This window comes from Stegodyphus dumicola, chromosome 3 (genome assembly GCF_044657685.1).
Source record: "Stegodyphus dumicola isolate Sdum_Otavi_A_Nest chromosome 3, ASM4465768v1".
Lineage (NCBI taxonomy): Eukaryota > Metazoa > Arthropoda > Arachnida > Araneae > Eresidae > Stegodyphus > Stegodyphus dumicola.
The window spans coordinates 160208180-160233890 of NC_140770.1; the positions used below are offsets into that span (position 1 = coordinate 160208180).

At 34.1% G+C, this 25711-nt stretch overlaps 1 protein-coding gene across 2 annotated transcripts in view; it reads left to right on the forward strand.

Annotated features, from left to right (window-relative positions):
* LOC118185458 (uncharacterized) overlaps nt 1–25711 on the forward strand; it is a 272436-nt gene that overhangs the window by 80920 nt on the left and 165805 nt on the right. The window contains exon 1 of one of the 2 annotated variants that reach the window (XM_085813560.1): nt 15550–15676. The exons of the other annotated variant lie outside the window; for it this stretch is intronic. Within the exon in view, the coding sequence (XP_085669686.1) occupies nt 15664–15676 (13 nt within the window). The 5' untranslated portion in view covers nt 15550–15663. Of the gene's footprint in view, nt 1–15549; nt 15677–25711 lie in introns of those variants that run through there. 2 annotated transcript variants of the gene reach the window in all.

Here is a 25711-nt window from a genome sequence, read left to right on the forward strand (position 1 = left end):
TGCATGGGTGTTTTCGTGGTTTTCCCCACGTGTAACGTGTATACGAGCCATTTTCCCTTAGTCCACGGCCAGTCCCTCCACGAAGACATCCCTCCCCTTTAGGCAGATAGCCCTAGTGTGCTTTGCCATAATTAAATACACCACCACCACACCTAGCGTGTCTTCGTGGTGTAGTGGTTCTGCACACTGGGCCGGTATTCCAGAGGTCCGTCCTTCGATTCCCGGCGAAGGCAGTTGCTAATTTTTCATGTTTCCTGCTTCCAAAAAAATACCTAATGTCTCTATACCCAAATTTAAAAAAAAATCGTTTCCGTAATTAAATATTTTTTATAAAAAAAATATATGTTATTTAGAATTTTGCAAATATTCTAGAAAATGCTAATCCATTGAAAAAAATCTTTTCCATGACTAAATAAATTTTTAAAAACGTCAGAAAAAATAGCAGTTAAAATTAATAACAAAATAACAAGAATAAATCATCAATCATATCAATATTTTTAATGTACAGCATGTAGGAACAACTTAGTAAAATACATATGAAAAATAGAATAATGTGCAAGTTTCAGATGTGCAATGTCCAAAAATTAAAACTGGTAAATTTAAGAACAAATATCCTCAAAATGTTTGACAACGAAAGTCCTCCGGACAATGCAGAATGAATGTCCTCAGGATGTGAAATTGGTGAACTCCTCAGGACATTTGAGAATCAACATCTTCAGGACATCCTGTCATATCCCGGGACATAGCGACTTAAATAAGACATCCTCAGGATGTTAAATTACGATCTCCTCAGGACATCTGAGAATCAACATCCTTAGGACATCCTAAGTATGTCCCGGGATATTGCGACTTAAATAGGACATCCTGAGGATGTTTTGTGCTATAGGGGAGCATACCTTTAGGTGATTTTTAGTCTTTAATGCAAAATGTCTTTCACTGTTCTATCAAATATCGGTTAGAAGTTCCAATGATAAACAACACTGGAATGTTGCAAAAATACGCTGTATAAATTATTACTATCACTCATTATTCCAACATAATTTATTCTGAAATTAAACTAAAATAATAAAAAAAATTTAAATTTTTCAGACTTTATATTACCCTCAAAGAAACATTTTTTGAACGTTTTGTGTGTTATCTTTATTTATTAAATATCATGTTCTTCGCACTTAAACCATAAAATTCAATTCAACAGAAATATCACAAAATAATTTAAGATACGAAAAAGAAAGGTTTTAGATACTTTAGAATTTCCTATACACAGTCTCGCGCACTGGAGATAATTTTTTTTCGTACAGAGCTGCCATTGCTCGCTTTAAAATCTTGAGTTTTTTAATGAAAAATTCGGTAAAGTTTTACAAAATATGAAATGAATTGTAAAACAAATTTCAAATTTAGGTTTCCAGATGTCCATATTCGAGTGAAGGACTACGTTATTCAAAATGTGGTGTCTCCAGGTACCGCTGTTTTTCTCACAGCGCGAGAAACATACATACAGTAACGCAGATGCTTCATTATTTAATTTCTTTAAATATGATGCAGGGTTCTAATATTCGGTAGCAACAGTTTGAAAAGGGAAGCGCCGTTAATAGTTAACCAACGCAAAATGCGAAAACGAAATCAATAGCCATTCTGACCCAAATGCCCCTTTGGGCTAAAAAAAAAACTGAAGGTACAGAAAAGAATTAACATAAAGTAACATATTAACTGAAATAAATCTCACACATCTATTACTGAATGCATTGTTGCTATTAATTTCATCAGTTTAAAATACACTCATGTCCATAAATTAAGGATAATGCAAAATCAGGCAAAGAAAGAGTTAGAAGCAAAACGAATTTGACTTATTTGTAAAGCTTATTAAACAAAAGGTAAAGAGCAAAAAAAGATGCTATATGTTTGATATTATTAAAAAAATTAGCGATTTTTTCTCTCTGGAGCAAATAAAAAAAAAAAAACTATTTACAACAAACCAATATTACGTGGTTGGTATGATTGTTAATACATTGTATGTCTTCCAGACGATGCAATACAGTTCGTACAACGCCTAGGCATGCTGAGTATCAAATTATCGATCTGATCTTGGGGGATATTACACCACTCGAAAAGCAATGCTCTCCGAAGATCCGGTAGACATGTAGAAGGAGGTTGACGGGCTGCAACTCGTTGTCCAAGCATGTCCCACACGTGCTCTACTGGATTCAAGTCCTGTGAGAATGCTGGCCAGTCCATACGGGTTATATCCTCCGATTGAAGGCATTCGCTTACGATGTTTGCACGGTTAGGACGGGCGTTGTCATCCATAAACACAAATTGTGTGCCCATGGCGCTCCGAAACAAACGTACATGTTGTTCCAGAATGACGTCCCGATAGATTTGGCTTGTCATGGCTCCAATTTGAACATGCAGGTCAGTTCTGGAACCCAGAATAATTCCACCCCAAACGAGCACCCCTGCACCACCTTCACGGTGTCGTTCAATGATGTTTTCTTGGTGGTAACGGGTACCTGGAGCTCTCCATATGAAAGTCCGGCGAGAATCAGACTGCAAGCTAAACCTGGACTCGTCGGAAAACATCACACAAGCCCACTGTTGCGGTGTCCACAATGCATGCTCTCTACTCCAGGCTAACCTCAGGCGACAATTATAATTAAAATTGTTTTATTTCCATAATGCAGCGTGGGACGAATTTTAAGAGAAAGCTACGGCGGAAAAGTAAAATAAAAATAAATAAAAAATGAAATAAATAAAAAGTAAAAATACGCGCATTTAATAAATATATATCTCGTAATTGTACTCTTTTGCTTTCCAGAAACCTCGAGAAAATACCAGAATGTTCTCGTGTATGATTAAAAAGCTTATAAAAGCTGGAACAAAACATCTCAATTGAGTTGTTTATTAGTTTTTTTACTTAGCTCTTGTTGTTGACTGTAGCGAATTCGCGTTGAGATCGGATTAGCTTTCTCTGCGTTTGAATTGCGCACTGTTTAACCTTTTGAGTAGTTTAAAATATAACTACTTTGTGATATTGTACGAATATCTGTGAGGAAAAAATTTCAGCATTTTTTTTATTTCTTGCGATAAGAATAAATTGTATTAACTTTTCGTCAGACTTTTTCATTCAATCTATACGAACTCGTACGCACGCAACAATATTATATTCATTCAGACTGATAGTGCATTTCAATAACTTCTATTATGTTGAATTAACCACTAAATAAATTAACTTTAATTTAAACTAAAACTAAACAAATTAGGAAACTTTTCAAGTGGTACAAAACTTGAGAATAAATAATGACATCTCATTATCTTTCTTCCACTCGTTAAATTTTATATTGAACCATACAGAAAAATTTACATATACTTGTAAATAAATAATCCTAAATTTTTTTTATTTCTAAATAAACTTTCAGCTACAACACTTCATGGTATTTCGACTTTTACGAAGTTTATAATCTTGAAGAAATATTACTAGAAACTATTTTCATCGCAAATTGTAGATACTCATCGGCCAGTCCGGTTCTGTTTTTAAATTAATTAATTTTCTACAGCGGAATAAATTGTTTACATGCAAAATTTGTATTGCAAAAACTCGTGACAGAAGGCATTTTATCTCTTAAAAGTAGGAAAAAAGATAAAACGAATCTCTATCTTCAGATCTTTGAATAAGATTTGTATCATACTGTAAATTCGTCAGCTCAATTTATAGATCTTCTGAGACAATTAGACTCGGAATCATTAAAAATCTTATATCTTTCTTCAAATTCTTGTCTTAATAATTAATATTATAGTAATACAAATACATCATTCTAATACAGCCGTTTTTATTGGAGGATTAACCTGCTTTTAAAAAAATTATTTACCTCTCATATTTTACGAGACTCGTGTACAGCCTTAAAAGGCTAGTCCCTCTGTTATTCCCGATAGTCCAAGACACAATGCAGTTGCGGCTTTCCGTCTGTCTACAGGACATGATTGTCTTGCCGCCCATCTACACCACATAGGCATTTCAAACATTTCTATTTGCCCACTTTGTGATTCTAGAGAAGAAATGGACAGGAACCACTTTCTCCCATGTGGGACTCTTGGTGGTCTTGCAAAAAAGTCGAGATATTGGGAGGCGAGAACGAAGGGTCTTTCTATTCCTAGCTCTATTGTTTGTGGCCTCTGTTACTAAGATTTTAGTTCTTTGTAACTTTTTGGCCAGCCATTGGAAATAATAATAAGAAAATAATACGAATTACTTTATGAGAAATATATTCTCGGGACACCAGTCTGAGACCACAGTCATATAATATTGGGAAAAAGGATCCCATTTGTGGAAAGTGCTTGAGCAAAGATATTCTTCTGTCAAGACCTTCGTCTTGCTTGTGATATCTCCTTCGTATGCGCCTTTATCACGTGGAGGAGTACATACATCTCCAGGCACGGTTTGAAGTAATGCACGTTTAGTTTCGCACGAGAGTGAGTCTACTTGGCGACAAAGAAGATGAAGAGCCGATACCACACCAGCGCTACAGGATATCGATTCAACGAAGGTGACAAGGGTGGTTATGGAATCCGATTCGACGGGAAGGAATTCTAAACGTCTTCTAAACTACATTCCTCTTGGGATGGTCCTTACATAGCCCTAAACAAGGCTGAACGACGTCGTAATTTGGATCCGTAAGTCATCCAATTCTAAGCCTAAAGTCGTTCATTAAGACAGGCTAGCGCCTTACTATAGCCATAGTACGTAATCCTCGTAGTGTATATTACGTAAGTAGTATACTAAAACCATCAATAGTCCTATTTGTACATAAATTTGTAAATATATGCATTTATTTGTTGACTTAGGTTTGATTTGTTATTTATTGAAATTATTGTTTTAGTATTGCACTATCAGTACTGTTTTTCTTAATTGTAAGTATGCCTTCCTGTTCAAAGATTGTACTACCTGGGATGTGCAGTCCTTGGAAAAGGGGCAATGTTACAAATTCTGTACATAGATAGATGATTTTATTTCAGTTATATGGATAGTGTTTGAATTTTCTGTATAATATAACATGAAAAGCTGAGAGAAACGATGCTCTGCTAAAAATAAGAATATAGGAGCAAGTCTATTAAGCATTAAGTAAAGGCTATCTCTCTAAATTGGCGAGATATTGCCAAGCTGACAATGGGTTTGGTGACTAATATTATCTCTAAATTTGGTGAGAAATCGTCAAAAGTCTCCAGACTTGGCGACAATTTGGTCCGGTCCCTGTATTACCGTAGTAGGTATTGTAATTGAATAACTATAATTGGTTGCATATGAAACTGTAACCGGACCTTGCCCTCATATGCCTTCCAGGAATTTTTAGAAGCAGAATGTAATAGAAATATCTCGACGGCTGGAAGAAAACTATATAACACCTAGGAGAGCGTCAGTTTCTTAGTAGATCTTTTAAGTTGTTAGTACGGTTTGAATACTCAGATAGCTTCGCTCTTTAGATGCGCCTTGCATTGAGTTGTGTGTTTAACTTTCTTTACAATTCTAATATAACTACTGATTGTATTATTATATTGTGAAGAGTTGTATGATTATTATTATTTTTTGGAAAGCTCCAGAAATCTTAAGGCATTTAATCTGTACGCACGCAACAATTTTGGGTGTCAGAAGTAGAATGCCGGTTACAAGAGGGATGGATGAGCAACTAAGACAGCTTGTGATTACCTTTGCTGCATTCCAAGAAAAAATGGAAGGAGCCTTCAACTCCGTTAAAGAAGTGATCAAAGCGGGCCAAAATTCCGTTAAAAAGAGATGGAAGCTGTTCAAAAAAAAGATTGAAGCAGGTCAAGAGGAAGAAAGAAGTTGACACTTTAAAGAAACTCATAGCGACAGCAGGAAACGATTCTGGTGGTGTTAAATTTTTATACATGCCTTGTCGTACCTCTCTAAAGCACACATGATAGGAAGACCTCCTGACAAGTGTATAAGACAGTTCTGTGTATAGTGGTGGACGCGAACAGATGGGATTTCAAAGCTGGGATTCCAAAGCTATGGCCTTGCATCTCGCCGGTTCTCTGACAAGAGACGCAGTGGCGCCAACAAAAGTCCACGGTAACACTGCAGATGCTGGCCACAGATTTTGAAAAGCTGTCTCATCTCGCGTTTTTGAGCTTCTCATCAGAGACAAAGGAAATCCTGTCCTGTCCCTGCAGTTCTTCATCGATCGCATTCGGGATCCTGAGATACAGAAAGTCCTGCGAATGGCGGATGTCAAGGATTTAAAAAGAACTTTATTGAATACCGTGAAATTAGAGGCTGCCCAACAAACAACTCATAGAGACTGTTACCCAGCGAAAGCTGGTCAAATCAAAGAGCCAGAGGATCAATTGACTGCACGTTTAGATGTTTTAGCCAGATAAGTCAATGCCTGGAGACGGAATAGGAGTGACAAGAAACCGACCCTTAAATGCTGGAACTGCGGTGCTGAAGGCCGGGTACGAAGGAACTGCAGAACACCTCAAGGTCCGGAAAATAAGAGCAATCCCTTGTAAGGAGGAAGGAAACAAATTAGTGTCCGTCTCCTGGAGGTTTCCAGGCACCTGGAAGCCCGAATTTTCAAAGTCAAATTTGCTTTATTATCTATTTCATATTTTGTGAAACTTTAAATAATTTTTGGTTTTCAAGTTCACCGATTTCAAAGCGTGCAGTGGCAACATTGTAGGGAATAACACATTTTTAACTCCAGCGCGCGAGAGTGTCTATCGGAAATTCTAAAGATATGCTGTTTTATAAATATTTTGTGATTTTGCTGTTGAATCGAAATTTATGTTGCATAAGCGCGAAGAACGTAATAATAAGCGCCAGGAACGTAATTTAATAAATAAAGTAAACACACAAAGCGTTAATAATAAAAGGACCAAAAAATGTTTTGTAAAGCCATCTTAATAAGAAAATTGAACACTGATATGACAGACTGAGAAAATACTGAAAAAACAGAAAAATGTGTGCCAACAATTAGTAATTCTAAATGTGTACTGCTATGCTGAATTCGAAATATATACTGCTATGCTGCTTTGAAAATTTTTGTCCTTTTTCTGTTAAATTCTATATGGTGTAAGTACGAACAAAATGATGCTTCATAATAAAACTGGAAAGACAAAAATAAAATGGTTTAGTAGGAGTGAGTGTAACAGCGGACTGCAACCTCAGCGAGAGCGTAAAAAAACTAACAAACCCTTTTGGGCGACCGTGAAAATCTGAAACCTTTCATATTTTCACTTTTTTTTTAAAATTTACTTATTTTACTTTCTTTATTTAATATTTGAAATTCTCTGGCCTTCTAATTAATGTTTTTCAAACTAACTAAACGGTGACTGCTAATTTAATGAAATGGCGTGGCTAAAAATGATATTATTTACCCGCATAATAAACATAATGAGTTTGCATAAATTAACATTAATCTTCATTTATTTGTTTTTATTGTATTTTTATTTTAATAATATGTTGCTTTTTTTGCTTAGTCGCAAATCTGTTTTTCATTTCATCATTGTATTTATGTTCGTTTATTTGTTTTTCAGTTTAATTTTATATTCAGTAAAAGGAATTAGTTAACGTATCTGTGTCAACATCTTCGAATTTCCTAATAGATTAACCTCGTCTATAGCCTACGGGAAGGTAGACAAAACGGCGACAATCGAATGATTCGAAAGCACAGCATACGAAAAAAAGATATATTACCAAAGTTGATATTCAACATTCAGAAAAATTAAATAAAATTTATACGTTAAAGAAATTTGCGTATCTAAATATTTTGCTGTTAAATTCCTTGTTTTCATTAATGCCAAACCAGTAGAACTAAAATTATCCAGAAAATAGTTTTCCAGAAGGATAGTCAAATCTTTACAGGTGAAGTAAATATAAGCTAGTTGTTAATTTATTTATACGTTTAATTTTTTTTACTTCAATATGAAAAATATATAAAACGAGCGAATAAATACCTTTTATAAAGCAGTTGAACAATAGTAAAGAACTTCAGGTCAATGAAAATGTTTTAACTACTTTAATTAACTATTTTTCTGTTACAGAACTGTAAATATGAACTGTATAATGCACGTTTGCTTGAACTCAGTTCCATCATGTACATATTGTTAATCAGGATCATTAGTTACATATGAACGCACATCGAAATCGTGTAAATAGCAAGTAAATAATGTATGGAAACACGCAATGGGTGTATTAGTTCATACAATGAATGTATTCACCAGAACCTTGTAAATTTATGCAGTGAACTTTGTGTATATGTATGCAGTGTGTAGAAGAATTGATGGTTAAATTTTAAGGAATGATAGAACACAGCGAAAAGGAGAATTTCAAATAACAAATCAGAAATACACTAAATGTGAAGAACGTGCCAAACGGAAATTTTATCTTATAAATATTAATTGCGAATATTATAATATAATAATATATATTTGATAGAACTGTTGAAATGAACGACCAACTGCTGCATTACATGCATCACAACGATGACGGATTTTATGAGATGCTTGTTAAGCAAATTTTTCTTGAAGACTTTGTCGTCAGAATTAGAGTCACTGCTGCAGAAATATGTGACATGACGGGCATCTTCCAAAGTGTATGTCAACCAGTCCGTCGTTGTTGGGACTCGCGTGTCGCAGTTCATTTACACAATTTTTTTAATATCGTATTATTAATTTTTGTACATATTCCTGATTAAAGCGACTTTTTGTTCTCCATGTTCTATGTTTCCTCGTTCATATTTCACATTTCATCGCACGAAAATTCTTACATATTCCATGTTCTATCATCCCTTTGATTTCTGACCATCCATTCTGTTAGACTTCGTATATTGTACAAAGCTTAATCAGGATGAATGTATGGTACATATTTATCATTAGTTTTATAATAATTAATTTGAAGCAAGTAAGCGTGTAGTGCATGTTTATATTGTTGAATTCAAGAACTAGTCGCTAAACCGTCACCATCTTGGCGATATCTCGCCAATTTACCGAGATAGCCATTCACTTCAATGTTAAATTAACTTTCCCTGTAATCTTATTTTTCCGGTAGAACTTACTCGTAATATTTTCATGTTACATTATACAAAAGATACTACAATTTTAAATAAAACTTCACTAAAGGTATTTACATATATACAAAACTTTGTAACAATAACATCATATAGGACTAGTAAAATACATATTGATTTCATTAATTCAATAATAATAAGTAATTTCAGTAATTTCATTAATTGATTCATTTCTGTTATGCGTGTAATATGTAAAATGTTCTGAAAACGACTTTGTTTAATTTAGTCACTTAAAACGCTTTGTGGATGAGACCACGTTCACATGTAAACGGTTGTGTAAATTGCTACAGTACCAAGACTTCTGGGCATTTTTAATTTGTTGAAATGAATTAACTTCCGTGTATACATCGACATGCTGTGCATCTTCTTATTTCCTGGTAGCGAGCAAGTGGAAGATACTGAGTGGTAGAATTTCGTTGAACAAGTTAGAAAATTGCTTAACTAGGCGATCACGCGTGAGACGCGTTGGATCATTCATTATCAGGACGTCGGCCTGGGTGAAATAGAATTATCTCATAGCCAGCTAAAATCTCTTATTTTACCAGACCGGGAGTTTTCTCTTGGGCATTGTGAAAAATGAGGTTCGCGGTGAAAATGAACTGATAATCTGGATCACTTTGGGCATAGGATCACGCGAACAATTTCAAACGTTGCGTCTGATAATCTTGCCAAGTTAGAGGTCTAGGATTTAAATTAGTGCTTTTAAAATTTACGACTTTATCTCATACAAATTGTCGCGCATCCAAAAAAAAAAAAAAAAAAGGGCAAGCATGAAATTTAAAACATTCGCACGATTCTGATTAACTCCTAGCCAATCACATATTAGTAAGATTGCTCAAGGTAGTGGGTAAGTACTTTTGGAAGTTTCAAGAAAAATTTATTTGAAAAACGAGGTTTCATTAAATTGTGACGTGCCATAAATTTCTGCTAAAACCTAGCAAGAAGATATGATCCCATATCCGCGTTTACAGTTTGAGCTGTCATAAAATTCGACTCGGAAAATCTACATGAAATGAGCATGAAAAAATAAACTAAATTGTCACAGAAATGAAGTAAAATGTATACTAAACAAACGTAGAACTATTTAAAAAAAACTATTAAAAATAAATAAATAAACGTAAACGAAAGCAATTATTATTAAAAATAAATAAATAAAGGAAAACGAATGTTTAACAACGCAAAAAGCATTTAGAACCAAATTACAAGAAGGGAAAAAAATCTGGAAGTTTTCAGATTTTATATTACGATCAAAGGAGCTTTTTTTTTTTAACATTTTATATATTACCTCTATTTATTAAATATCATGTTCTTCGCACTTAAACAATAAAATTCAATTCAACAGTAATATCATAAAATAATTCAAAAAGGAGATTATCTTCAGAATTTTCCGTACTCAGTCTCTCGCGATTGGGGATAAAAATAATTTTCGTTTTTCCATATGGATGGTGCCATAGCTCGCTTTGAAATCGTTGAATTTTTTAATCAAAAATTCTTTAAAGCTTTACAAAACATGAAATAGTTACTAAAACAAATTCCAAATTAGCGTTTCCAGATGCCCATATTCGGGTGGAGCATTACGTTATTCAAAATGTGATCGCTCTAGATGCAGTTGTTTTATCACATTGAACGAAACATATATACGTTTATGCAGATTCTTCATTATTCAATTTCTTTAAATATAATGTAGGGTTCTAACATTTGTGGCAACAATTTGAAAAGTGATACACCGTTTATAGTGATTCGACGCAATAATAGCCCTTCTGGGCTAACGACCCTTTGGGCTAATAAATACGAATAATGTTTAATAATTAGAATATAATGGATAATGGCTAGGTAAAGAAATTTTCAATGTTTTGCAGCGGAGAAAATAGTTTATCCTTTTTATCGAAACATTGGCTGAAATTTACATAGAATCATTTTATGTAGTCATTTTAATACATACTGTAACGATAAAGTAACTATATTCAACGGCTTTTGTCTTGAACAATGAAATCATCACTAGCCACGGAAATCTAGTTTTACCGTTTATTTATACTACCTCCCAACAATAAAGTAATACTTGTACGAATAATAGAGATACGAAGAACGAATAATAGAGAAGGTAGGAAAGGGATGATTCACTTTTCTATTACAGAATAGAGCTTCTGGGGGATCCATTCTTTCTGGCAAGTTTGTTTTGGCCGTTTACCAAAGCATTAATCTAGATGTTATCACTTTCCGAAAACTTTATATAAAAAACGAGTGGGGCTCTTTTTCCGCTTTCGTATTCTAAGAGAGTAAAAAAGAGTTTGGAGAACTAATTCTTTTACGTAACTGTGTTTTGGTAATAGATTTGTAAGTGATAAGAAATAACGAATATTTTATTTTTCCGGAAAGTAAATTTTTTCCTCTTTCCTTGCTTTGGATTTGAATGTTCATGTTCGCTAAAATCGATGCTGAAATATACGAAGAAAACATTTTCATCCCAACTGTGCTTATTTATAATACTGGAATGCGTGGTAAAAATGGCATATTATCATCTCTTATACTCTGTAATGAGTAGACTCTCACCAGCGGCCGAATGGTAAATTCGTTGAATACTGGTAGTTTGACTTAGGTTGAATTTGAGGAAACGGATTGGCTGCATGAATGTTTTCGTTGTTTCTCCAATGTGCAATGTGGATACGAACCAGTTTCCTCTAAAACGTCTTCCACGAAGACATCATTCCCAGTAAGCAGATCGCCCTCTAGTTGCTTTGTTGTCATCAATTAACCTGACCAAACATCGTTGTATAAGAACATGAGCATGGTATATAAATATTCTTGATCGGACACTTAGGATATATTTTAGGGAGATTAATAAGAAAATATTTCTCGTCTGGGTTCCGTCGAAGCCTCATGTTCTGCTAGACGTCACCAGGGATTCCTCCAGAAATATTAACCAAAGGGTAAGAAATGATAATAATTTTTATGATAAGATCCCCAGAGACAAGGTTTTCCTCATCTATTACGTGAATGCGAGGCAGTTTCCATTAGGAAGTCCTCCACGAAGGAGTCCCATTCCTTAGGCAGAAAGCCCTCGTGTGGTTTGCCATAATCAAATAACATAAATCCTCAGAAGCGAATGTTATTTCAAGGGTTCTGTAGGACTAACGTTGCCTTAGAACGTTAATTGGAAGAGATTTTAGTAAACTTAAACATCTCGTTGGTAAGAGGCATTATCGGGAGTTGGTAAGAGGCATTATCGGGAGTCCAGAAGTCCTTCAAGATTATGTAATGTTTAAAATTAGAATTAATCTTCAGCTCTAGAAGTTTCAGAGAGAGTTTCCAAGACTTTATACTTTCCAAGGAGCGTTTTCAACAAACAATGTTATCAATTTCGGTTAATCCATCACCGAGAGGAGAACTACGGTGGCATATGTTAACACTCGCCTAGCAACAAGGTTTCCTAATCTCCCGTCACAGAACCATCCACGGAGATGAACACGTGCGGCAATTAGTCCCACCTATCAGAAGATCCAAAGAAAAGAGTTCGTTACTTCTTTTTTCGCAACCGCCGCGCTGCACATCAAACATCTCTTCCCCGAATGTTTCCATTCATTACAACTTTTGCCAGCTGCTGAGTTCCCCCGAATTGCAGTTCAAGGATCGCTGCCCTCCAGAAATACTAATGAAGAAAAAATTATGTGGTGATTTCGTTTCTTCATTCCATACTATACGATTTCTTTTTCATATCCTTGAAAGGTGTCGTTTATGTAACCACAGGAGTTTCGTTACAACGTTTTACTGCAGCTTGCCCTTGGGTCATTTTTTGCTTGGAAGAGTAGTAGTTGACAACGACATATGTTATTTCGTATAAGATTACTACTGTGTATATTGCAGTAGATATACTGGATTACAGATATATATTGCACACACAGGATTATTTCTTCTGACTACCAGGTCATAGAAATGATTAATTTTAACCTTGTTAATTTAGCAATACCGAAAACTGGTATTTAACTTTTATTTACACTTCAGTCAGAAAAAGCTTAAACGTTATCGCATTCGTTACTTAAACGCTTACCGACAAATATAATCCATCTTAAACACATCTTTATATGATGAGGCCCAATGGTGCAGTGGCTAGCGCATCGCAAGCGCCACCACAGGTCCGGGGTTCGATTCCCGGGCTGGGCAAGGTCGACTCAGCCTTTCATCCCTTGATTTCCATCACTTGGGTCGATAAAATGAGTACCAAGTTCGCTTGGGAACTAACCAATGGGGGTCCTGCGACAAGCTGACCACTTGTTCAGGGCATATGCTTACTCTCTGGTGCCCACGGTCAAGAAAGCAGAGTGTTTTTTTTTTTTTTTCCTAAACACATCTTTTATAGAATTTTCTCCTTTCTTACTGTGCTTCTTCATGGTGTAATCTTTAAATCTTTCAGTGTTAGTCAAGATTTGAAGTAAATCTGACTAGCAATCGGGAGGTTCTGAGTTCGAATGCTTGAGAGAAGATCGTTAATTTTTTATGTTTCTTCCCGAGATAAGCATAACGATTATACGAATGTCACCCTAACTAAAATGTGGTAGATGGTAATTCATCTCTACTTTGGATTTGGCGACTATACCTGGCCTTCAGGCTCGCCTCTTACGTGGGAGAAAACGTAAGCAGTTTTACCGCTCGTTCCCACTTGCCTCCGTAAAGTAATTGGTATGACATCTGGGTGGCAATCGGGAAGTCTAGAGTTATAACCCAGCAATGGCATCAGTTGCTTTTGTATTTCCTGTCTGGGAAACCTAGCAAACGCTACAATCTCATGAGTTCCGAAGATCGGTAATGCTGTATAAACTAATTAGAATTATGAATGGGCTAAATTAATCCTTTCATGGAATAAATTGGAAGCAAGATTTAATGCTAAAAGTATAATTTTATACAGATTAATTAAAAATTCATTGTTAACTATTATTAAATTATCACATAGTTCACGTTTCCTCAGTGCACAATGGGTAGTTTTAGTTCTGAGCATTCAATTTAGCTAGCTCAGTCAGTTTGTTTTCAGCTATGGTTTGATCTAAGTGGTGCATCTTCTTCAGGATCCTTCAGGAGTCTTATCCGTCTAATTGTGACATCAGGATCAGGTAAAGAAAGAGATTTTGAGAATGTACTTTCAGATTTTCTTTAGTTATAATTGTGGAATATCTCTTCCATGAATCTTTCACTTGCTAGATGAACGTGCTAACCTCTTACACAACGAGAGCACGCAGGGAGGAATGATATTTTTCTTACAAGCCTGTTATTTAATTACATATTTACTATTTTTGCTTGCTTAGGGGTTTGCAATGGATTGAATGCACACAGAGCCAATGATGGCTTCATAAAATTGATTTACCCAAACGGAACACTTTACAGTTCTGGAACTTGCCACAAATCGTACAGCTCTTCTCAGTATAACAGAGCACAATCAGTAGTTGCTACTTCAAATTACTCGCTACGTACGTTAAACATAACGCATTGTAAAGCGCATCTAAGAGGCGAAGCTCTCACGAAGATTTCTTAATAATCTAAAGTCAGCTCTGAACTCAGTTAATGTTTTCATCGGGCTTTTATAGCTTTCCCCGACCGCCGAGAAATTTCTACCACCTTCCACTTCTAGAAATTACTGGAAGGTATATTCGGTTAAAGTTACATGTAAGGGCCGGATGCGGTTACAGTTACATACAGGGATCAATTACAGTCCTAATTGCAGTTATACAGGGACCGAACCCAAATGTCGCCAAATGGTCGTCAAGTCTAGTGAGTTTTGGCGATTTGCGGCGACAAATTAAGTCGCCCCAAACTATCTACACCTTGGCGATGTCTCGCCAGTTTAGCGAGTTAGTCATTTACTTCAATGTTGAAAAGACTTGGCCCTATAATCTTGCTTTTTCAACACGTCTTCCCTTTCTTAGGCCATTTCTTGTTGCATTACACAAAAGATACTGCAATTTCACATACATATCACATCACTTGTATAATTTCATTAAAATTATTTACATGTATACAAAATTCATAACAATATTAATGTGATGATTTTGTGAACGTATAATTCCTGATTCTGTACATAATTGTGACCATTAAGAATAAGTTACAGAAATTTCAGTGCTAATTTTAGCTTTAGGATCAACGTTGTTCCTTAGTTTTGTGCAATTAATATTTCGTTCCACACCTTGCAGATTATTGCGTGTGATGCTTAGAGAATTATTCACGTGATAATCGCTCGTGAATGTATAACAAATTTATGGAACTTTAATGCATTTCAAGTCCTTTCAGATCATCATCAAGGAAAACACCTGCTGAATAATCAAACGGAGCTGCTGCACAAAAGTTGTACCTGAGAAATTCTTCGCAATTCGTTCAGTAATTCATAATCATTTGAGTGTTTTGAAACTTTGTTTATCATTTCTCACTGCGTTTCTGCTTTTCCGAAAAATGTTGGTTATTTTCATTAACGGTAAGCGAGTAAGGAACGCATTCTAATTTGAAGAAGTCCGTTTTGATATATAAGGTGATATTTGCCATTTCTCCCAGATAAATCGAACTTATAGTGAAAGTGAATAGAAATGAAACGCCTTGGATAAACATGACGCGTTATGGTAAGTGTTTATACTTTTATGCCATAAGCTACAGAAAATAATCTGAGTCAGTGTCTAATTTTATTGTATAAGTTTTGTATTTTAGTTTGCACTGCAGTTCCTTTAAGTTACCATTTATTATAATGACGAAAAAAATATGCTTGTATTAAAATTTCGCATGGACTGTTTCTTATGATCTTATATTGAAAATTAAAGTTAGAAAACATTCCGTGTTAAATCAATGTTAAAAAAATCTCCTTTCGTTCTAGAAGATTTTATATGTGCCTTTCGTATTCAAGGACCAAAAATGACTGCGCCGTATTTTTTGGGAAATAGATCAATTAATAGGCAAAAAGGAAAAGAAAAGAAATATGATGCAAAGGAAGCAACAATTACTACGCTGCTAGTTAAATAAAATAGGAAAAAATGTTTATATTCTGAAATGAGGCATTAAAATTCTTAAGATTTGAAATAAAAATCATTAATCGAAGTAGACAGGTTTGATGAGAACCCCTGAATTAAGAGAAAGAATAATAAGAATATATATTTATCAGTCTTGTTTAGAAGTAATCGAAACTCATCTCTGCCTGTTGTTATTCGCTCGGAAGGACTGTTAATTTCGTTTTGGCATTTTGCGTTGAAACCTTTAAAAGGTTGTGTCCCTTTTCAGATTGTTGCCAACAAATATTATCGCCCTGTGTTATATTTAAAGAAATTAAGTAATGAAGAATCTGTATAAATGCATGTATGTTTCTCGCATTGTGATATAACAATGGTACCTAGAAATATCCAATTTTGAATAACGTAGTCCTCCACCGAATATGGGCATCTGGAAGCGCTAATTTGGAATTTAAAATTTATTTTATTATCTGTTTAATATTTTGTAACCAAAGCCAGATTTAGACTTGATAAGGCTCTAAGAGATTTGAGAAATGGAGCCCTTAATTTTGTTATAATATATTTTAATACCTTTTATACTATATTTTGGGGGGGTCTTTTGGGCCCTAAGCTATAGCTTGTGTAGCTTATACGTAAATCCGGCCCTGTTTGTAACACTTCAACAAATTTTTGATTAAACTCAACGATTTCAAAGCGAGCAATGGGAGAATTGTACGATTGGGGGGGGGGAAGAAAAAAGAGGGAAAAACATTTTTATCTCCAGCGCGCGAGACTGTGCATCGTAAATTCTAAAGATATGTTATTTTAAAATTATTTTGAGACATTGCTGTTGAACTGAAATTAATTGTTTAAGTGCGAAGAACATGATATTTAATAAATAAAGGTAACACACAAAACGTTAAAAAAACGCCCTTTTAGGAATACTGTAAAATCTGAAAGCTTTCATATTTTATTTTATTTATTTATTTTTAATGTGTTGCTCCTAATTTTATTCTTGGCAGTTGAGCTTTTAGAACTGAGAATTTGTGTATATGCTTCGAATGAACAGAGTTCTTGTTTCGATGGGAAACCGATGATTGCACAAGATATATTTAAGACTGAATTGCTACTTTCTTTTCTTGCTAGTTTGGGCAGCATCGTGTTTTCTTCGTCTACTTACTTATTAGAGGTTAAGATTTATTTTCAATGAAAAGTCTAATGAGTGTCATTCTAGCAGGTTTAAATAAGGATTCTTTGTTTGCCATTGGGTGGTCAGGAATTACAGCTGATTTCACATAATCTGCTTCGGAGATTTAATGCTGAAGCAGATTGCTAATTACAAGGAGAATTCGGCGAATGAAAGGGAATCAGCCTGCACTCATTAATCCATTGCGTAAAAGAGTTTATCTCATAGGAAAATTCTCATTCGTATTTGTCATAAATTATTAAATAATTATCTTCTCGAGTAGTAAATATACAGAGGCTATTTATATGGTTTTAGAACGATTTCGGGACCATTTAATTAACGTTTAAAATGTAAAGACTATTTTTTAAATGTTTGATCTCACAAAAGGTCACAATATATTTCCATTTATCTCCTCTTAACTTAGCTTTCGTACAGTGTTCTACAAATTGTTCTGCGCTGAGTCACTTGCTTCGGCAAAAGCGCTGGTGAGCATTATATTTTTTAACTTTTCTAAGTTGTAAATCTTAATTTTTTATTTTACTTATTATTGTTACAAATTTATTTGATGGCTTTGCAATTGATTTCTGCGTCGGCGGATTTTCTCTTGTTACCAGCTTTAGGAACACTAGAAACAGTACGTACCTTTATTCGTTTGATGCCTTCTTTCCATATAGAAGTAATGACTGACTGTTTTTCCCTTTTCGATTAATAATGTTACTTATTTTGCTCAAAGCGATTTTAATGCCGTGCATTTCGCAACGTTTTTGAAGTATGGAATAGGAATATTTCTCTTTGGAAACCGCAGAAACATACCCTTCAATCCACAGGTTGTTTACATGCGACATGAAAGAAATATAAATTTAAAATTTGCAGACGATGTTTCTCATTTCAAATAATAAGCTATTACCAGAAATGTTTCCTCCAAAACATTATTTTTAAAAAAAATTCTTTATCGAAATCGTGTTCTAAAAATGTGCAAACGCCCTCTGTACTTCCGTGATAATTATTTTACCTCGATTTTTACTGCGTTAACTGTAATGTTATGCTGTGAGACATTTACTTTATGAATAAAATACTGTGTTTCTTAATAATCGTATTTAGCACTTAGAAATTGTTCTTATCTCTTGAAATGTATCAGTTCTGCTCAGTAAAATACCATCTCTTCATTTTAAATTACGAAACGAGCATCTTTCCACAATTCAGTGTTTGCGGTCGCACAGTTTGAAGAATGTTTCTATTATTAGACGTTTCAGCTGTATTTTCTTGTAAATACTTGCAGTAAGATTTATTTTACTGACAAAATAGATAATTAAATAATTTGTTACGGGCTATTAGTCACCATGTTGATAAAACTCACTGATACTTCCCTTGTATCAATTCCGAGTGAATGAATAGACTAGCTGCATGTGAGTTTTCGTGGTTTTCTTGCCCTTTATGTAACGTGAATACCACCTAGCCTATCGAAAATAGAAATGAGAAAAGTATACATGAGTTATGCGACTAATGACTTTGTGGCGGAAATTGATGGTATAAGATGGATATGAAAACTCTTCTGGTACATAGGTATCCTTCGACTACTTTGCCATGATCTTCTTCTTTATACCGTTCATAAAAAATGGGAGAAAGTAACTGAGGCCTCCGATGAAAAGGCAAGAACAATTTACTATAAAAATATAGGCAAGCTGTTAGACGGTAACATTAGTCACAAATTTAATTTCAAGTTTAATAACACTATAGCTTTGCACAGTGTCATAGATATTGTCTGAAAAAGTACCAAACATTTGTAAATGAAGAAACACTGAAAACGTTTTCATAAGAAAAAACGAATTATCTAAAGTTTATTATTTATTATTGTAAATATTATGGTACATCTTATTTGTTTAAAATTTTTAAAGAGGTCGATTTGGTACTTACGTGTTATCACAACAATCTTAATAGAAGTCGCCAAATTTTCAGAATGTGCCAAACTCTGGCAACCATGCGCATAACAATCCTTCAGTCGCCATTTTCGCATGGTACTTTTCCGTTTCGCCGGCGCGAATTTTGCCAAGCAGAGTTTGTTGACGACAATATGCAGTATACTCATAAAAAATGTTAACAAATGTTAATTCTAAGATTTTTTATTTTTAAGGCATAAACATTTTAATATGGTTTAAAAATTTGTAAAGCGCAATAAAGAAAGACAGTAAATTTTTAAAAAGACATTAATTTAAGAATTTACTATGGTTTCATGGTTCAATATCCTGATTCGCCGGTTCGTATCACTTGACCCCAAGTGATCTCATCTCACGTAAACAACGCTACAAAAATTTCATTCTCTCAGTAATTATCTACATTAATTTGAAGTTAAATCTTAATTTGGAATAAAAGTTAAAATGCAAAAATTATTTCAATTCGTACGAATAGCTTACTCAGAAATTATGTAAAACCGCAGTGCTTTGAATTTAACCCTTGACTTTGCCTTTTCTATATTTTCGCCTTCGGGTGAGCGGTGTGATTGCATTCTAATTGACTTAATTACCGCGAATGGTCTTAGGGCATAAAATTGAACTATCTTGTAAAAATTCTATGTAATTGTATTCCAATATTGCAAGAAACGATCAATCTGATAAGAAATAGCTGCGACTTGTTTTGAAATTGAGGCGTAAAAGGTTACCAGCGAAGATATTCCGTTTGGCATCAGTTATACCATTATTGGCGATTTTATCGTTTGCGCCGGCAAAACGGAAAAGTACCGCGTTATTTTTGTTGCATTCTAAAGGCTTTTATAAACAAATCGTGATATTTTATATCTTAATTTTAAAATAGAAGGTTGGAAAATTAGGTAGCGATGGAAGAAACTCAGGTAAAATTTCTCCAATAACACAGAGTTTTGACCCAAAATCTCTAAAAAGGGAACAAACAACGAGGAGATGCGTTTGCTAGATAGCTGATGTTACTGGATTTGGCGGGAGGCTGTATCTCTGCAATTCTGATTTTTTTAAGCGTAAACAGATTGCCACATACTCGAAAAGAAGAACAGTACAAAAAATTAGAAAAAGATTTGGAGAAAAAAAGCGTGTTATTTCTAACGTATCACGTAATATGTATTTAATAATTACAATGTTTTAAATGCTAAAGTATGTTTCCTTTTCATATGTTGATAATGTTTGTCAACTTACAATAAATATTGATAGTTTCGAAATCATGTTTTAAAAATATCTGATCTGTACACTACATGACTTCCTTGTACGGCCTATTAAATTACTCATCTTTTGCTACATTTCAGTTAAACCCATTTCCTCAGAGATATATTCCTCATTCAATTAATTCAGTTCTGACTTCGCGGCAAGTCAAAAATACCAAAAACTCAAAGCATCTTCATTAAAAATTGTAAAATAGAGAAAAACATAAAAGACCAACTACAGTTAAAAAACAATTTTTACAATTAGAATTCGTGTTTGTACGCAAAAACAAGCAATTCAGCCAAGGATAGAAAGTCGAATTTTTCGGTGCACAAAATTGAAAGTTTACTTTTGGTCTCACTCGGCAAAAAGACACTAAAGTTGGTGCACAAACTAACCTAATTCACTGTTCTCTTACAAGTTTCAAATATAAACAAATAGTAGCCTCGTTAGGGTTAGTACAATTTAAACTTTTAAATTGTCGATAATTGTACAATTATCGCATGCAGATTTAACTAAAGGCAAACAAACCTTAACAACATAATTCAATCAATTTTAAAGCAAAAAAGACGCAGATTACTAAAATATAAGAATAAAAAATCTTAGCTCACCCATTCGGCTAACAGAATGAGTGTATTATATATATATTATGAATTAAACAAACATTCTCTATTCGTATAAAGCAAATTTAAAGCTAATTACATTTTAAATGGAATTGAATTACAAATAAATGATTATTTATTGCTGCGAACTAATCTACAATATCATTTAAATTCTGAGAGCATATGTAAATCAAGTGCAAATATCAAAAATCTATGAAAAAATAATAATAATTCCAAAAATTTTTGTTTTTTAATCCTAAAAATTTATAAAAATGCATAAGTGAATAATTGTTGAGCAGGCAGGAGACATAATTAAGGCAGGATTGTAGATTTGTTCGCAGCAATAATTAATCATTTATTTTTAACTCAATTTCATTTAAAATTTAATTAACTTTAGATTTGTCTTTTACGAATAGAGAATGTTTGTTAAATTCAAATTGCATTCCTTGCAGCAATGTCGCAAGAGAATTTTTTAATTTAATTTAACTTTACTTATGAATTTAAACTATAATAAATAGTAACTTACTATTTATTATGAATTATTAGTTTATAACTTTGCAGCTTTAGCGCAAGTCATAGGCGTTTTAATTTACTTTTAATTACTTTGTTTTGAATTTGTATATATATATATATATATATATATATATATATATATATACATATGTTTGGTGCGGCCGATTGGAACCATGAAGCGAGGTACGAAACTAAATGTTATAACAATCCCATATACAAAACTTTCTAAGGCTACTCGTTTCTGAGTTATGCGAGGTTAAAATGGGTACTTTACTTGAAATATGATACCGAAAGTTTTTCATGATTACAATACTTTCTTTACTTCGTACAAGGAAGTAAAACGTTAAAAAAAACCGCCAGCTTGTACCAATAAGCAACGTGCACCTTTTAATCTGTAAAAAGTCACCAAATTGCACCAAGATAAGTACTCTAAATTTTTATGATAAGAAGGGCCGTTCTGAAATGCCTTTAGTGTCCGCTTGTCTGCACATGCTTGAGTATAAGTAAATTTGCTTTTATGATAGTTTTTAAGTTTAATACATGTATTTCTGCGATATAAAAGAAAATGCGCATGACTGACTGAACTAATGAAAGTGTAACTGCCTGAACATTTTGCCTCCTGTAGTAGAAAGAATAGCGGATATTTCTGAGTGTATGGCCATACGTAAAATTTTACTGGAAAAGTTCGACCAAAATGGGAAACTCCTGCATAGCCTGTATTTAATCTCGTCCTTTGTGAAAAGTTGTAATAATTTGTCGTCTAATTTAGTTAGATCCGTTAGACGAGCTGAAGATGAGTGCCACATCACTATTAACCCTTAGGGTACGGATTTATTTGAAAAAATTCTTCTGTTGACTTTTCACAAACATCATTCACTGAAGTACTGGAAGAAACTTGCTTTTATAACTGATACCAATCACTTTTGCCATGAACAAGAATGTACATGTTCAGTTTTGTTCTAGTCTGAATGACGATTAAGAATCATTATCCATAACTTAGGCAAAACAAATGCATCACAAGGCTAAGTCGTGAAATGTACCCAAAGGGTTAATATGACTAACTGGCTAGAAACAATCGTCTGATCGTTCAAAAAGTGTTGAATCAGCTGTGCTATGGATTGGACCGAAGATGATGTTAACAATGAAATAAAAGACGATATCGGTTAACCAGAATTGCCTATATCAGAGACAGACTTCTGAGAATTTCTAGAAGGTTATTAGAATATGGCAAAGCCTACGAGAGCTATCTAATAAGAGGAGTGATAGCAGCCTAGAAGACTTTCTAAGGAAATCTAGCTCTAATTCACGTTAGATACGGGGAAAACTATGAAAACTAACCATGCAACCAAGTTCGTTAGCCTGAGTTCGAACCCGGTACGAACTACCAGCGTTCACCAGTCTTAAACACTTACCCACTGGTGGAGCAAGAATTTAGGAAGTTCCGAATCGAGATATTGAGAAGTTCCATTGATGCGCATTAGGATTAAATAAAAAAAAATAGTATTCTTTCATTAATTTCAATTATTGGAATTTTTTGATTGATTATTTTTGGCAACGAATTAACCCTTTCCGGCACGCTACCTTTTAAAGGTCGGCTTTTTGATATATATATATATATATATATATATATTGGATTGCATGTGTATATATATACAATATATATATACACATGCAATCCAATTAGGCCTAGAGGAGTACACAAGTAAATTTTTGTGAAGATAGCACTGTGCCCAAAGTGACACACTGATTGAATAGAGCTTCGAAAAGAGTGCTGAAACGAGCATTGTTGTCAATAAACTGACCGAGGAGATGCGGAGAAACAAAGAATACAGACTCTCAGTTGTCCTATATTATCGGTGAGCCCGGTCTGGGAACATGTAGAGTTCGCCGTTTGATTTTAGGCAAGATTTCAAGGTAAAAATTTAAAACTAATATAGAATAAAGAGATTAGCATACAGCTAAAACGATAAGAGAGAAATTTCTTTCAAACAGTTCCTTTTATACCCTAAAAAAAATCTGGAAAATTTCTTTGTGAAAAATGAGGGTCTTAAAAAACTAAACATGGCTAAAATATATGAACTGGTTTGTGTTGAGCTGCCATCTACTATAAATAAAGAAGGTTCACAGTAACCTATAGTAAACCTATAAATCCTTTTTCATTCAATTTTTCTGTGCGTACAGAAGGAAAATTTTAGGTGTATCCAAACCGGACGCACTGTGCCGCAAAGGGTTACTAATTGTAAGCAATTTTGATTCGTATAAAAACCAATTCCTAAACTTCAGTAGCAAACCGTCTGTTAAAAAAAGTGAGTTTATATACATAAATATATGGTAAGCAGTATATTCCAAGGTTAACGAAATGAATTTGTTGAATGTAATATTATTATTTCTGAATTATCTACACTTATTCTTAAAGTATTGAAAAGTGAAGGTAAAAAAGGAAGCATTTTTTTTAATGTCGCCGTGTTAGAGTACTATAATTAAGTGGAGTTACGTACTTTTTTAAGACAAATTGCATAAGAGATGTTTTGCATTTTACCTGGGTGTACCCACCCCCAGAAATGCGGAAGTGAGGGGGGGTGAGTAAAAGTGTTTTAAAGTGTCACCTTGGTTTCCTTCAGACTACACCTGCTCTGAATACCAGCCAGAAAATATTCAGATCTTACCTAGCAACTGACAACGCGTTCTTTTAAAACCTGCGAATCATTACTGCTAAATGAGCGTTCCCTGTCTGAACTACTAACCCCAATCTCGCTGGGCAAACCACGTTTGCTCTGCTGTCCCAAGAGACACAAACGTTGCTGTTGCCAACGGGTTGATCCCAATTTTTCATGTCATTTCGCTGAAATAATTAACCTACGAAACGTGAAACGGATTCTGTGGCTTGTATAGCGTTCGGATGATGTTTGCGAGTCAAAATGAGATTGATTTGTTTTTTGACAACATGGGCGCCCGATCTCTGATCGAATTACGTTGAGCTATCGGGAATAGGACTAGACCTTTTTGTATTTCTTCTTTCGGTGCGGGTTTTCAAAGTGCTCATTAAAAATATGCCTTTTGAAAGGGCTCTTTCGAAACGGGAAAGCGAAGAATGGAATTAACTTCTTGTAATTATTTTTAGAAAGATTGTAGAGAATTCGTCTGTGAGAATTAGAGGATTTAAATAATTTTATAGTAATGTATATGCGCAAAATATTTTGCCGCCTATATCTTTGCGGCTTTTTTAAAATTTTACCCAAATTTTTGGGGAAACATTATAAAAATTTTATTTTTTATTAAAAAAAGTATAATATTGTATAGGCCTACCAGAGGCCGAGCGGATAAACCACTGAAAGCTAGTAGTTCAATCCGAGCTCGTGTCCTGGTGTATGGCTGGCTGAATGGCCTTTTTCGTATATTTTCCGTGAATACAAGCTAGCTTCCTTTAGAAAATCCTCTATGAAAGCAAGCTTTTCCTAAAGAAGGATTCTGAGTGTAATTTGCTGTAACGTTATAAGGCCTGGCGTTATATAAAACTTTTTGTGCGTTATATATATATTAATTAAAGATTTGCGCCATGCAAATAAAACAAGATGATATAAAATGTACATTCCAGTTTAAATACATTTGACAATATTATATAAAATATATTTAAAAAAATCTGAAAGCTTACAGATTTTATATTACGTCCAAAGGGGCTTTTTTTTTTTTTTTTTTAGCTTAGCGTTTTGTGTGTTACCTTTAATCATTAAATATCATGTTCCTCGCACTTAAACCACAAAATTCAATTCAATAGCAAAATCACAAAATATTTAAAAGAGCATATCTTAAAATTTCCAATACACAGTCTCGCGCGCTGGAGCTAAAAATGTTTCTTTCCGTACAGTGTTGCCACTGCTCGCTTTGAAATCATTGAATTTCTTATCAAAAACTCATAAACGCTTTACAAAATATAAAATAGATAATAAAACAAGCTCCAAATTCCAAATTTGGTGTCCATATTTGGTGGAGAAACGTACGGTATTTAAATTTTCATGGCTCTAAGTTCCGTTGTTTTATCAGACTGCGAGAAACATACATAGATTTATGCCGATTTTTCATTATTAATTTCTTTAAATATAATGCAGGGCTCTAATATTTGGTGGCAACAATTTAAAAGTGATTCGCCGTTTATAGTGAAGCTGCGCAAAATGTCAAGACGAAATTAAAGACCTTATAAGGTATTTCTCCCGCC